At 48.4% G+C, this 16060-nt stretch overlaps 2 protein-coding genes across 2 annotated transcripts; one reads left to right on the top strand and one right to left on the bottom strand.

Annotated features, from left to right (window-relative positions):
- Positions 1-431: 431 nt before the first annotated feature.
- On the bottom strand, positions 432-1200 carry mrps28 (mitochondrial ribosomal protein S28). Its single transcript, XM_039812339.1, has one exon. The coding sequence runs from the start codon at positions 1175-1177 to the stop codon at positions 596-598; it is 582 nt and encodes a 193-aa protein (XP_039668273.1). The 5' UTR covers positions 1178-1200; the 3' UTR covers positions 432-595.
- A 501-nt stretch (positions 1201-1701) lies between these two features.
- Positions 1702-16003, top strand: sde2 (SDE2 telomere maintenance homolog (S. pombe)). The gene is made up of 8 exons (XM_039812327.1): positions 1702-1850; positions 2377-2497; positions 3825-3936; positions 4400-4569; positions 7240-7372; positions 10351-10497; positions 10869-11016; positions 15511-16003. The coding sequence occupies exons 1-8, from the start codon at positions 1749-1751 to the stop codon at positions 15724-15726; spliced, it is 1149 nt and encodes a 382-aa protein (XP_039668261.1). The 5' UTR covers positions 1702-1748; the 3' UTR covers positions 15727-16003.
- The last annotated feature ends 57 nt before the right edge of the window (positions 16004-16060 follow it).

Genomic DNA, 16060 nt, shown 5'->3' with positions numbered 1-16060 from the left:
ACAAACGGAGGGAAAACATGGTTTTATTTCATTTGTCTCAATGACTCTCTGATTTCATACTTTTCCCAAACTGAATCTCTTAAAAAAAAACACCAGAACATTAATATTAACCCTTAACCTAATATTAACCCACACAAGGGTTAAAGGAGGCTATTTAAAGGGCCAGCCCCCTGAGTTTATACAAGAGGTTTCCACATAAAACACAAAATAGTACTTTATTATGAGTATTTTTGTTTTTATCAACTAATATCTGATCCTTAGAGCATTTATATGAATATTAATATTAGAGTTTAAATATATATATATATATATATATATATATATATATATATATATATATATATATATATATATAGTGTCTGCAGTATCAAACAAAACAAAGAGACTAATGTGTTAATATAAAGAATATTTATTATAATCAGTTCACGGAAACTTCTTCTGAACTAAAAAAGAACAAAAACAGACTTAATGTCCAGGCTCACTCCTCCACTATTCATTCATTCATTAATTTCCTCGTCCACAGTCCGAGTCCTGCCAGACTCCCTTTGGGAAACATGTGATTGAAGCTTGAGCAGGCTGTAACAGTCCGCCCCGCTCAGTCCTGGTTCTGGTTCTCCCGGGCATCCCTTCCCTCCAGCGGGCCCAGCAGCACGGCCTGAGCCTCCAGCAGCGTGGTGTCGGTTTTGGCCCCCAGGAAGCGGGCAGTGAGCTCCAGATCCTGCAGCCGCAGACGGACCCTGCTGCCCCGCTGCAGCTTCTCTCCATCGGCCGGCCGCCGGCAAACGCAGTGGAACTTCCCGCCGAAATCCACGTACAGGTCGTCCTGGACTACGTGGAAGATCCTCCCGATCACCACTCTGTCTTTGGCCGGTCCCATCTGGATCAGCGGGGACCGGCGCAGCAGCGAGGCGAAGCTGTGCTCCTGCCCGGGGGAAGAGACGCTGCCGCCGGCCACGGAGCTCTCCGCCTCCCGCCGACGCCGGAGCTCCGACTGCTGGTTGAAGGCGGAAGCGAAGCCGCCGGTTCTGGGTCTCTGGTCGCTGCCGGAATCCGAGCTGAAGGAAGAGGAGATCCTGGAGAACCTGTCGGCGGGGAGACGGGCTCCACACGTCCTGACGCTGGACACAACCTTCCACAGGGCCGCCATGTTGTCACAACACCTAGGAGAGCAGCACATCCGGTAGAGAAGACAGGAGAACTCTGGAGAAGACTGCGCTCACAGCGCCACCCGGCGGCTTTAGGCTGCTGCGAGTACTGCAGCTCGGTAAGCAGGGTCAAGATCAGTTAGACTGTAACCGTCTATGGTCAAGATAGACTGTAAATATTAATATTAACAGTCTATGGTCCAAATCAGTCAGGGAAAAGTTATTAGATAAATAAAATAAAATAAAAATGTTGAAGAAAGGGTCGGACACGTTAAACATCTCATTAAAGTGTTAAAACGTTGAAAAAAAGCGACAAAACAGTCCAACAAAGCAACAAAACTGTCGGAAAAGCGACAAAAATGTCAACAAAGCGACAAAACCCTTTAAAAAGTGACACAAAAGCCGAAAAAAGTGACAAAAACACGCGTCGATAAAAAGCGACTTGTTATTTAGCATAATGTATGTTTGTATTTTGTTTAATTTTAATGTGCTGACTGTCTAACTTTGAATGTTACAGAAATAAAGACATAAAAAAAAGAGCTGAGCGCATAAGAGGAATCCGCGCATGCGCCCTGAGCAGTATCAGTTGAAGAAGAAGCCAACATGGAGGTGTTTGTGACTTCTCCGAGCTTTAGCTTCTGTAACTGGATGTTTCCGGACGGGTCTCTGGTCCGAGACGTTCTGACCCGGTTCGTCCAGCAGCGGGTGAGTTTATATCAAACCGAGGCGGGAAAACAGGACCACTCCGAACCAACAGAACCCGTTATTTAGCTAATGCGGAGTGTTAGCGTTAGCTGCTGTGCTAACGGTAGCTAACAAACAGACGTTAGCATCGTTAGCTAACAACAACTGACCGGAAACCGTTTTTCTAACGTCTAACGCATTAAAGTTATACGTTAAAACGTTTCTGTGTAACACACGTTATTGGAGAAACACGGGGTTTTAACGTGGAACGGCTTTATTGCTTGTTTTTACCGGTTTGTTTGGGAGACTAAGACTACAACTCCCATGATTCCACGCTCCACCAAACTCGTCTCTTGCTGTTGTTTTGATTGAGAGAAAATGACGTATTTGTTAAGGTTCACAGAGAAGATAGATATAATAAAATCCCAAAGTTCTGCATTCAAACTGAAAGGTGTGTGTGTGTCTCTCTCTCTCTCTCTCTCTCTCTCTCTGTGTGTGTGTGTCTCTCTCTCTCTCTCTCTGTGTGTCTCTCTCTCTCTCTCTGCAGGGAGTTTGTTCTCTGGAGGATTTCTACGTCATCAGAAATGGTCGCCTGTCTGAGCCTGAGGATGCTCTGCAGCGTGGAGCCGTCTATCACCTGGAGCCCCGCCTCTGTGGGGGGAAAGGAGGTAGACCCCCCCCCCCAATACATCATGTTATTACCTTTTCACCAACACAGGGGGTGCTAGTTTACCAGAAGGGTCCTCAGGAACCTCTAGCCACTGTCCAGGAGTCTCCTCAGAAGGTTTCTCTGACAGCAGTGCTTTAGAGAGTCAGCCCTTCATACAGGACTACTTCATACAGGACTACTTCATACAGGACTACTTCATACAGGACTACTTCATACAGGACTTCTTCATACAGGACTACTTCATACAGGACTACTTAATACAGGACTACTTAATACAGGACTACTTAATACAGGACTACTTAATACAGGACTACTTAATACAGGACTACTTCATACAGGACTACTTCATACAGGACTACTTCATACAGGACTACAGGACTACTTCATACAGGACTATTTCATACAGGACTATTTCATACAGGACTACTTCATACAGGACTACTTCATACAGGACTACTTCATACAGGACTACTTCAAACAGGACTACTTCATACAGGACTACTTCATACAGGACTATAAGATACTCAGGGATGTCCTCTCTGATGGATGAACTCCTCGTAGAGGGAAGATTGGGCACATTTTTCATGGGCGTAAGCCACATACTCAGCGCTGCTGCTCATCCCACAGATGTTCCCTTACAGGTGGGGCTCCTTCTGTAAGGGAACTAAACTGGCTTTACAACGGTAGAAGATTTATTTCCAAAAAGCATTGTTACCACGGAGACATAATCTACCAAACACACATGTCCTTACGTTTTAGTGGTACAAAGAGATCATGAGTCATCATTAACTGTGTGTGTGTGTGTGTGTGTGTGTGTCTCTCTGTGTGTGTCTCTCTGTGTGTGTCTCTCTGTGTGTGTCTCGGGGTGTGTGTGTGTCTCTCTCGGTGTGTGTGTGTGTGTGTGTGTGTGTGTGTGTCTCTCGGTGTGTGTGTGTGTGTGTGTGTGTGTGTCTCTCTGTGTGTGTGTGTCTCTCTGTGTGTGTGTGTCTCTGTGTGTGTGTGTGTCTCTGTGTGTGTCTCTCTGTGTGTGTCTCTCTGTGTGTGTCTCTCTGTGTGTTTCTCTCTGTGTGTGTCTCTCGGTGTGTGTGTGTGTCTCTCGGTGTGTGTGTGTGTGTGTGTTGTGTGTGTGTGTGTCTCTCTGTGTGTGTGTGTGTCTCTCTGTGTGTGTCTCTGTGTGTGTGTGTGTGTGTGTGTGTGTGTGTGTGTGTGTGTGTGTGTGTGTCTCTCTGTGTGTGTGTGTGTCTCTCTGTGTGTGTGTGTGTCTCTCTGTGTGTGTGTCTCTCTGTGTGTGTCTCTGTGTGTGTGTGTGTCTGTGTGTGTTTCAGGGTTCGGCTCCATGCTGAGAGCTCTGGGTGCTCAGATCGAGAAGACGACGAACCGCGAGGCGTGCAGAGATCTGAGCGGCCGCCGCCTCCGAGACGTCAACCACGAGAAAGAGTGAGCGCTCCAACTCTTCTTCTTCTTCTTAACCTGCGTGGCGTGTTCCATCTGACCTAACTCTTCTTCTCCTCCTGCGTGGCGTGTTCCATCTGACCTAACTCTTCTTATCCTCCTGCGTGGCGTGTTCCCTCTGACCTAACTCTTCTTCTCCTCCTGTGTGGCGTGTTCCCTCTGACCTAACTCTTCTTTCTCCCTCCTAGCGTGTGCGTGTCCTCCTGACCTAACTCTTCTTCTCCTCCTGCGTGGCGTGTTCCCTCTGACCTAACTCTTCTTCTCCTCCTGTGTGGCGTGTTCCCTCTGACCTAACTCTTCTTCTCCTCCTGCGTGACGTGTTCCATCTGACCTAACTCTTCTTCTCCTCCTGCGTGGCGTGTTCCCTCTGACCTAACTCTTCTTCTCCTCCTGTGTGGCGTGTTCCCTCTGACCTAACTCTTCTTCTCCTCCTGTGTGGCGTGTGCAGGATGGCCGAGTGGCTGAAGAAGCAGACGGAGCGCGAGGCGGAGAAGGAGCAGCGCCGCCTGGAGCGGCTCCAGAGGAAGCTGGCCGAGCCGCGGCACCAGTTCACCGACACAGAGTACCAGAGGCAGTGCCACGACCTGTCAGAGCGCCTCGAGGACTCGGTCATCAAAGGTCAGGCTTCTCTCACCATACCGCCAGACTACTCTCACCATACCACCAGACTACTCTCACCATACCACCAGACTACTCTCACCATACCGCCAGACTACTCTCACCACACCGCCAGACTACTCTCACCATACCGCCAGACTACTCTCACCATACCGCCAGACTACTCTCACCATACCGCCACACTACCGCCAGACTACTCTCACCATACCGCCAGACTACTCTCACCATACCGCCAGACTACTCTCACCATACCGCCACACTACCGCCAGACTACTCTCACCATACCACCAGACTACTCTCACCATACCGCCACACTACCGCCAGACTACTCTCACCATACCGCCACACTACCGCCAGACTACTCTCACCATACCGCCAGACTACTCTCACCATACCGCCAGACTACTCTCACCATACCGCCAGACTACTCTCACCATACCGCCACACTACTCTCACCATACCGTCAGACTACTCTCACCATACCGCCAGACTACTCTCACCATACCACCAGACTACTCTCACCATACCGCCAGACTACTCTCACCATACCACCAGACTACTCTCACCATACCGCCAGACTACTCTCACCATACCGCCATACCACCAGACTACTCTCACCATACCGCCACACTACTCTCACCATACCACCAGACTACTCTCACCATACCGCCAACTACTCTCACCATACCGCCACACTACTCTCACCATACCACCAGACTACTCTCACCATACGCCAGACTACTCTCACCATACCACCAGACTACTCTCACCATACCGCAGACTACTCACCATACCCATACCACCAGACTACTCTCACCATACCGCCACACTACTCTCACCATACCGCCACATACTCACCATACGCCACTACTCTCACCATACCGCCACACTACTCTCACCATACGCCACACTACTCTCACCACACCGCCACTACTCTCACCATACCGCCACACTACTCTCACCATACCGCCACACTACTCTCACCATACCACCAGACTACTCTCACCATACCGCCACACTACTCTCACCATACCACCAGACTACTCTACCATACCACCACATCTCACCATACCACCAGACTACTCTCACCATACCGCCAGACTACTCTCACCATACCGCCAGACTACTCTCACCATACCGCCAGACTACTCTCACCATACCGCCACACTACTCTCACCATACCGCCAGACTACTCTCACCATACCGCCAGACTACTCTCACCATACCGCCAGACTACTCTCACCATACCGCCAGACTACTCTCACCATACCGCCAGACTACTCTCACCATACCGCCACACTACTCTCACCATACCGCCAGACTACTCTCACCATACCGCCAGACTACTCTCACCATACCGCCAGACTACTCTCACCATACCGCCAGACTACTCTCACCATACCGCCGCCAGACACTCTCACCATACCGCCAGACTACTCTCACCATACCGCAGACTACTCTCACCATACCGCCAGACTACTCTCCCCACTACGCCAGACTACTCTCCCCATACCGCCACACTACTCTCCATACCGCCAGACTACTCTCACCATACCGTAGACTACTCTCACCATACCGCCAGACTACTCTCACCATACCGCCAGACTACTCTCACCATACCGCCAGACTACTCTCACCATACCGCCAGACTACTCTCACCATACCGCCACACTACTCTCACCATACTGTCACCATACCACCAGACTACTCTCCCCATACCGCCAGACTACTCTCCCCATACCGCCAGACTACTCTCACCATACCGCAGACTACTCTCACCATACCGCCAGACTACTCTCCCCACCGCCCACTACTCTCACCATACCGCCCACTACTCTCACCATACGCCAGTACTCTCACCATACCGCCAGACTACTCTCACCATACGCCACACTACTCTCACCATACCGCCACACTACTCTCACCATAGACTACTCTCCCCATACCGCCAGACTACTCTCCCCATACCGCCAGACTACTCTCCCCATACCGCCAGACTACTCTCCCCATACCGCCAGACTACTCTCACCATACCGCCAGACTACTCTCACCATACCGCCAGACTACTCTCACCATACCGCCAGACTACTCTCACCATACCGCCACACTACTCTCACCATACTGTCACCATACCACCAGACTACTCTCCCCATACCGCCAGACTACTCTCCCCATACCGCCAGACTACTCTCCCCATACCGCCAGACTACTCTCACCATACCGCCAGACTACTCTCCCCATACCGCCAGACTACTCTCACCATACCGCCAGACTACTCTCCCCATACCGCCAGACTACTCTCACCATACCGCCAGACTACTCTCCCCATACCGCCAGACTACTCTCCCCATACCGCCACACTACTCTCACCATACCGCCACACTACTCTCACCATACCGCCAGACTACTCTCCCCATACCGCCACACTACTCTCACCATACCGCCAGACTACTCTCACCGCCAGACTACTCTCACCATACCGCCAGACTACTCTCACCATACTACCAGACTACTCTCACCGCCAGACTACTCTCACCATACCGCCAGACTACTCTCACCGCCAGACTACTCTCACCATACCGCCAGACTACTCTCACCGCCAGACTACTCTCACCATACCGCCAGACTACTGTGTCTCAGGTAGCTGTAAGGTGTCTCTGTGTGTCTCAGGTCTGCAGGCGTCCTCCAGCAGTCAGGTGAAGGTGGACGACATCTCGCCGTCAAAGAGACCGAGCCGCGATCACAGCGAGCAGCCGCAACCGAAGAAGAAGAAGAAGGCAGCCGCCGCAGCCGCCTGTTACTGGTCAGTGTCTGTTACTGGTAGGGTTGGGTACCGAAACTCGGTGCCAATAGGGAACCGGTGCCGACGTAAACGGTAGTAACGAGACCGAATAAGAACGAAAATTTCGGTGCCTCATTTCGGTGCTTGACTTTACACTACACCTGACAGCATGTAACGTTAGCCTACCTTTAGCTAGCAGCTGGATTAAACACCGGTAAAATGCTGACAGCTAACGTTAAACAGTGTAAAGTGTGACTGTATTTCACTGTGGAGGACTTCAACAGGATGTAACAGTCTGCTCTGCAGCGCAGCAGCTGTTGCCGTTGTCGCAATTCATAGATATACAGTAGTAGTACTAGTAGTACCATAGATATACAGTAGTAGTACTAGTAGTACTATGTTTATATGGTCGGAATGAAACAACACAGACGGTGCGTTCACTTGCAGCTGCAGTTGTCGGAATTAAACAACACAGACGGTGCGTTCACTTGCAGCTGCCGTTGTCGGAATTAAACAACACAGACGGTGCATTCACTTAAAACAGGTAGCCTCGTGGTGCATTCACAGTAATTGTAAAATACCCTTTTCCCATCTGGGGTTCAACAGCAATTTACTGGTGAAATAACTTATTGTTATTGTTATAGTTATTACATTATTATTAAATCTTTAATTTTGACCATGTCCTTAGCAATAAACAAGTCACTGACTGTTGTTTACTACCCTTATTTTTTTTCTTATTTTTTTTTTTTACTTTATTGAAAAGTACCGATTCAGGCACCGTTTAGGCACCGGAACCGTTTTAAAAGTATCGATTTAGCACCGGAATCGAAAAAAAACCAAACGATACCCAACCCTAGTTACTGGTCAGTGCCTGTTATGGTGTTGTTCCACCACATGGCACCTGCTCGCCTCGACTCTACTCGCCTTAGTGGTTTTTCCATTCTGATAAAAAGTCCTTGGTACCTGCTAACAGGAGACAGACAGACAGACAGACACGCGCACACACACACACGCAGACACAGACACCCAGACACACACACCCAGACAGAGAGAAAAGTAAACTTGCACCGTTCCCCTGTTCCATGGTTGTTATTGGCCGAGCCTTCCTCTTTAAGACAGGTGGTCATGTGAGAAGAGTACGGTTTGTTGGTATCAGATCGCTGCGTTAACGCCGGTTCTCACCGCTACCACTGTTTCAGACAGAATCCTACTGGTGCTACTGGTACTGATGGTGCTACTGGTACTGATGGTGCTACTGGTACTGATGGTGCTACTGGTACTGATGTTGATACTGGTACTGATGGTGATACTGCTGGTGCTACTGGTACTGATGGTGCTACTGGTACTGATGGTGCTACTGGTACTGATGGTGATACTGCTGGTGGTACTGGTACTGATGGTGATACTGGTACTGGTACTGATGGTGCTACTGGTACTGATGGTGCTACTGGTACTGATGGTGATACTGCTGGTGGTACTGGTACTGATGGTGCTACTGGTACTGATGGTGCTACTGGTACTGATGTTGATACTGGCACTGATGGTGATACTGATGGTGCTACTGGTACTGATGGTGCTACTGGTACTGATGTTGATACTGGTACTGATGGTGATACTGCTGGTGGTACTGGTACTGATGGTGCTACTGGTACTGATGTTGATACTGGTACTGATGGTGATACTGCTGGTGGTACTGGTACTGATGGTGCTACTGGTACTGATGGTGGTACTGATGGTGCTACTGGTCCTGTTGGTGATACTGCTGGTGGTACTGGTACTGATGGTGGTACTGATGGTGATACTGGTACTGACGATGATACTGGTACTGATGGTGATACTGGTGTTTCAGGCAGAATCCTACTGGTACTGATGGTGATACTGGTACTGATGGTGGTACTGGTACTGATGGTGATACTGGTACTGATGGTGATACTGGTACTGCGGTGATACTGATGGTGGTACTGGTACTGATGGTGGTACTGGTACTGATGGTGCTACTGGTACTGATGGTGCTACTGGTACTGATGTTGATACTGGTACTGATGGGGATACTGCTGGTGGTACTGGTACTGATGGTTCTACTGGTACTGGTACTGATGGTGCTACTGGTACTGATGGTGCTACTGGTACTGATGGTGCTACTGGTACTGATGGTGATACTGATGTTGATACTGGTACTGATGGTGGTACTGGTACTGGTGGTGATACTGGTATTTCAGGCAGAATCCTACTGGTACTGATGGTGCTACTGGTACTGATGGTGGTACTGATGGTGGTACTGGTACTGATGGTGGTCCTGATGGTGCTACTGGTCCTGATGGTGCTATTGGTACTGATGGTGGTACTGGTACTGACGGTGATACTGGTACTGACGGTGATACTGGTACTGATGGTGATACTGGTATTTCAGGCAGAATCCTACTGGTCCTGATGGTGGTACTGGTCCTGTTGGTGGTACTGGTCCTGATGGTGCTACTGGTACTGATGGTGCTACTGGTACTGATGGTGCTACTGGTACTGATGGTGGTCCTGATGGTGCTACTGGTCCTGATGGTGCTACTGGTACTGATGGTGGTCCTGATGGTGCTACTGGTCCTGATGGTGGTACTGGTACTGATGGTGGTACTGGTACTGATGGTGGTACTGGTCCTGATGGTGCTACTGGTACTGACGGTGATACTGGTACTGATGGTGATACTGGTATTTCAGGCAGAATCCTACTGGTCCTGATGGTGGTACTGGTCCTGTTGGTGGTACTGGTCCTGATGGTGCTACTGGTCCTGATGGTGCTACTGGTACTGATGGTGGTCCTGATGGTGCTACTGGTCCTGATGGTGCTACTGGTACTGATGGTGGTACTGGTACTGATGGTGGTACTGGTCCTGATGGTGATACTGGTCCTGATGGTGATACTGGGGTCTGTGTTGGGACATACTAATAAAGTTGGAGCTCTTTGGATGGGAACTACAGAAACAGAAGAAGGTGTATTGGTGTTACAGGACGGGCGTGGGCGACATGCTGAGCTCAGAGGAGGAGGAGGAAGAAGATGATGAAGAAGATTCCCCGTCCTCTTCCTCCAGCTGTGGAGCTGCTGCTGATGCTGTTACCATGACGACACGCACAGAGGAGGCGGAGCAGAGCAGCAGGTAGGGTCCAGCGCCTCAGCGCTCCACACTTCTTCTTCATTAGTCAATGTTTTACAGTTTAATATATAGTTCTTCCTCTCTCAGGCAGTAATCTGATTACATGTATACCAAGAATCTCTGCCGTAATGATGCAGTAATCTGATTACATTTATACCAAGAATCTCTGCCATAATGATGCAGTAATCTGATTACATGTATACCAAGAATCTCTGCCATAATGATGCAGTAATCTGATTACATGTATACCAAGAATCTCTGCCGTAATGATGCAGTAATCTGATTACATTACATGATGATGACTGAATGAAGACCTCCAGATCTTTGTATTTGATGAAATGGTTGTAATCTGATTATATGTTGCTGTGTTCCAGCTCGTCTGCTGCCTCTGAGACCTGCAGTCCATCCTCACAGACCTGCAGAGAGCCCAAAGCTCCGGAAACCTCTGGACCTGCAGAGACCTCTAGACCAGCAGAGACTTCCAGACCTGCAGAGGAGTCCGTCTGTTCATCTCCACAGCAGGTCAGTTTCTGTTCAGAACCACCAGAATATACAGACATAAACCTCTTGGTTTAGACCACATGTCTCTCACCATACCGCCAGACTACTCTCACCATACCGCCAGACTACTCCCACCATACCGCCACACTACTCTCACCATACTGTCACCATACCACCAGACTACTCTCCCCATACCGCCAGACTACTCTCCCCATACCGCCAGACTACTCTCCCCATACCGCCAGACTACTCTCACCATACCGCCAGACTACTCTCACCATACCGCCAGACTACTCTCCCCATACCGCCAGACTACTCTCCCCATACCGCCACACTACTCTCACCATACCGCCAGACTACTCTCACCATACCCCACACTACTCTACCATACCGCCACACTACTCACCATACCCACACTACTCTCACCATAACACAGACTACTCTCACCATACCACCAGACTACTCTCCACATCACCAGACTACTCTCACCATAACCCACACTACTCTCACCATACCGCACACTACCTCACCATACCGCCAGACTACTTCACCATACCACCAGACTACTCTCCCAAACCAGACTACTCACCATACCGCCATACTACCATACCACACCACCATACCCCACACTACCGCCAGACTACTCTCCCAATACCGCCACACTACTCTCACCATACCATCACACACTACTCTCACCATACCCACACACTACTCACCATACCGCCAGACTACTCTCACCATACAGCCACACTACTCTCACCATACCACAGACTACTTCCTCCATACCGCCAGACTACTCTCCCCATACCCCAGACTCACTCTCACCATACCACACACTCACCCCACCACACTGCCAGATCACATTCACCATACCGCCAGACTACTCCCACCATACCCACACTACTTCCTCACCATACCACCACACTACTCTCACCAACCAGACACCTCCCATACCGCCAGACTACTCTCACCATACCACACTACTCCTCACCATACCGCCAGGACTACTCTCACCATACCGGCCACACTACTTCACCATACCCACACTACTCTCACCATACTGTCACTCATACCACCAGACTACTCTCCCATACCGCAGACTACTTCCCCATACCGCAGACTACTTCTCACTATACCGCCATACCGCCAGACTACTCTCACCATACCGCCAGACTACTGTCCCCATACCGCCAGACTACTGTCCCCATACCGCCAGACTACTCTCCCCATACCGCCAGACTACTCTCCCCATACCGCCAGACTACTCTCCCATACCGCCAGACTACTTCCTCCCCCATACCGCACACTCACCCCCCATACCCACACTACTCTATACCGCCAGACTACTCTCCCATACCGCCAGACTACTCTCCCCATACCGCCAGACTACTCACCATACCACCACACTCACCACTATACCGCTAGACTACTCTCACCATACCGCCAGACTACTCTCACCATACCAGACTACTCTCCATACCGCACTACTCTCACCATACCGCCAGACTACTCTCACCATACCGCCACACTACTCTCACCATACCGCCACACTACCGCCAGACTACTCTCCCCATACCGCCACACTACTCTCACCATACCGCCACACTACTCTCACCATACCGCCACACTACTCTCACCATACCGCCAGACTACTCTCACCATACCGCCACACTACTCTCACCATACCACCAGACTACTCTCCCCATACCGCCAGACTACTCTCCCATAACCGCCAGACTACTCTCCCATACCCGCCACACTACTCTCACCATACCGCCAACTACTCTCACCATACCGCCAGACTACTCTCACCATACCGCCAGACTACTCTCACCATACTGTCACCATACCACCAGACTACTCTCCCCATACCGCCAGACTACTCTCCCCATACCGCCAGACTACTCTCCCCATACCGCCAGACTACTCTCACCATACCGCCAGACTACTCTCACCATACCGCCAGACTACTCTCACCATACCGCCAGACTACTCTCCCCATACCGCCACACTACTCAAACTCGAGGCCCGCTGGCCAAATCCGGACCCTCGCAGATTTTGATCCGGCCCGCATATCAATTGAGGTTCACAATACGTTTTGGCCCTCCTAGTTTTTGTTGCCTTATCTGACTCTTTTGTCGTGTTTTTTTTACGTTTTTCCCCGATGTTTTTGTGTCCCTTTTCTCTCTGATGGCTGAGTTACATGTTCTGGGGCTTTATGACGACCGAGCTGTGAGTGAGAAGACTATATGAGACATGCAGTAATACAATAAAATACTTTTTTTTTATTAAATAAAGCATGTCAAACTCTTCATGTCTGGTCCTTGGTGTGACTCTGGGAAGTTGAGTTTGACCCCCCTGGTTTAGACTTTTTCAACATATGTAGGAAAAAAAGCGACCGATTCTACTCTTGCTCAAAAAGCCAGAGTCTTTTAAGAACCACCGGTCACTTCTCAAAGTTTCCCCTTTCTTATTGTGTTCGTTGAAAGGCAGACCAAGAAATGAATACTCAGGATTCGTTCAGTTAAACTATAACAATCTTTAGTAAAATGATATTGCAACCAGATCTTTCATATGCATATGGATCAGCCACTCCTTCGAGACTTTCTCTCCCTAGCCACCAACAAAGTCTTTCCGGGTCTGACACCGGACCTTTTCTTTTATTCATCTTCAGGTTCCTCCTCTCGCCATTGCGTGTGGGCCGCCAATTGGTTGGATATCCCTCAGACTTTCTGTCTCCGAGAAGATAGAGAAGTTGCGCGCTAGAGATTGTCTGTTCCTTTAAGAGATTTCATTAGGTGCATTCTGTTCCAATTGTTTATTAAACAAATGAGGAGCACTCTTGCTCCACTAAATTTGAACCCGTCTTATCTTACACATGCCAGACAGGAGGAGACAGCGAGGCCATCCCAGGCTACAGCACATTCTTGTTCTGAACCCAATATATTTCTACACATACTATGGACCTTCTTCACAGCAGACATGTTGACTTGTCATATTAGGAAAAGCACAGCTGACATTAATAACCTTAACGATGGCTCAGTTCCATCAAGTGTCCCAGTGAGATATTTCAGTGAGTCAGCATGCACAATACCAGGACCTCTCCTAAGTGAATGCAGCCATCAGTAATAGCCGTCCAGTAATAACTGATGTGTGTTAGTGTCCAGTAATAACTGATGTGTGTTAGTGTCCAGTAATGACTAGATGTGTGTTAGTGTCCAATAATAACTGATGTGTGTTAGTGTCCAATAATAACTGGATGTGTGTTAGTGTCCAGTAATAACTAGATGTGTGTTAGTGTCCAGTAATAACTGATGTGTGTTAGTGTCCAGTAATAACTGATGTGTGTTAGTGTCCAGTAATAACTGATGTGTGTTAGTGTCCAGTAATAACTGATGTGTGTTAGTGTCCAGTAATAACTGATGTGTGTTAGTGTCCAGTAATAACTGATGTGTGTTAGTGTCCAGTAATGACTAGATGTGTGTTAGTGTCCAGTAATAACTGATGTGTGTTAGTGTCCAGTAATAACTGATGTGTGTTAGTGTCCAGTAATAACTGATGTGTGTTAGTGTCCAGTAATAACTGATGTGTGTTAGTGTCCAGTAATGACTAGATGTGTGTTTAGTGTCCAGTAAATGACGTATGTTTAGTGTCCAGTAATGACTAGATGTGTGTTAGTGTCCAGTAATGACTAGATGTGTGTTAGTGTCCAGTAATGACTAGATGTGTGTTAGTGTCCAGTAATAACTGATGTGTGTTAGTGTCCAGTAATAACTGATGTGTGTTAGTGTCCAGTAATGACTAGATGTGTGTTAGTGTCCAGTAATAACTGATGTGTGTTAGTGTCCAGTAATAACTGATGTGTGTTAGTGTCCAGTAATGACTAGATGTGTGTTAGTGTCCAGTAATAACTGATGTGTGTTAGTGTCCAGTAATGACTGATGTGTGTTAGTGTCCAGTAATGACTAGATGTGTGTTAGTGTCCAGTAATGACTAGATGTGTGTTAGTGTCCAGTAATAACTGATGTGTGTTAGTGTCCAGTAATAACTGATGTGTGTTAGTGTCCAGTAATGACTAGATGTGTGTTAGTGTCCAGTAATAACTAGATGTGTGTTAGTGTCCAGTAATAACTAGATGTGTGTTAGTGTCCAGTAATAACTAGATGTGTGTTAGTGTCCAGTAATAACTGATGGGTGTTAGTGTCCAGTAATAACTAGATGTGTGTTAGTGTCCAGTAATAACTAGATGTGTGTTAGTGTCCAGTAATAACTAGATGTGTGTTAGTGTCCAGTAATAACTAGATGTGTGTTAGTGTCCAGTAATAACTAGATGTGTGTTAGTGTCCAGTAATAACTAGATGTGTGTTAGTGTCCAGTAATAACTAGATGTGTGTTAGTGTCCAGTAATGACTAGATGTGTGTTAGTGTCCAGTAATGACTAGATGTGTGTTAGTGTCCAGTAATGACTAGATGTGTGTTAGTGTCCAGTAATGACTGATGTGTGTTTGCGTCCAGGGTGGCCCTGCTGTGGACGTGTCCTCTCTGTCCTCGGTGGAGCAGCTGGAGTCTCTGGGTCTCAGCGTCCTGAAGGAGGAACTCATGTCTCGTGGGTTAAAGTGCGGGGGAACGCTGACTGAGCGCGCCGCGCGCCTCTTCTCTGTCAGAGGACTGACTCCAGATCAGATCGACCCGGCCCTGCTCGCCAAAACCGCCAAGACCAACAGGAAGTGAACTCATGAACACGCTGAAGTCTTTGTTTCTCATCGGACCCTTTCTGGATTCTTCTCCCCCGCTGAGACAGTGCAGCGCGTGTCATATTTAGTCGACTGTAACTAAACATTATCAACAAATCAGGCTTTTAGCTGGTTTGTGAATTCGTCCAATTAGAAGGCAGCATTTTCCAAATATTGTTTGATATTTCTGTCTGTACGGGACTTCTGTTCCCAAAAGGTGAACTGTCAGATATCAAGTTTGATCTTTTTTATTAAAAATGTTTCTGAAGAATAAACAGCAGTTTGTGATGAATGTTTAGTTTCACTAACGATGTAAACCATGGAACTAGTTC

The sequence above is a fragment of the Perca fluviatilis genome, chromosome 1 (assembly GCF_010015445.1).
Source record: "Perca fluviatilis chromosome 1, GENO_Pfluv_1.0, whole genome shotgun sequence".
NCBI classification, from domain to species: Eukaryota; Metazoa; Chordata; class Actinopteri; order Perciformes; family Percidae; genus Perca; species Perca fluviatilis.
This window is presented reverse-complemented; position numbering and strand designations above follow the sequence as displayed.

Excerpts from the sequence above, each read along its gene's own strand:
- sde2 (XM_039812327.1), top strand. The coding sequence starts at position 1,749 with ATGGAGGTGTTTGTGACTTCTCCGAGCTTTAGCTTCTGTAACTGGATG. Across the intron at positions 7,373-10,350 it reads GCCGCAGCCGCCTGTTACTG|GACGGGCGTGGGCGACATGC; the intron begins GTCAGTGTCTGT and ends TTGGTGTTACAG. Across the intron at positions 11,017-15,510 it reads TCTGTTCATCTCCACAGCAG|GGTGGCCCTGCTGTGGACGT; the intron begins GTCAGTTTCTGT and ends GTTTGCGTCCAG.
- mrps28 (XM_039812339.1), bottom strand. The coding sequence starts at position 1,177 with ATGTGCTGCTCTCCTAGGTGTTGTGACAACATGGCGGCCCTGTGGAAG.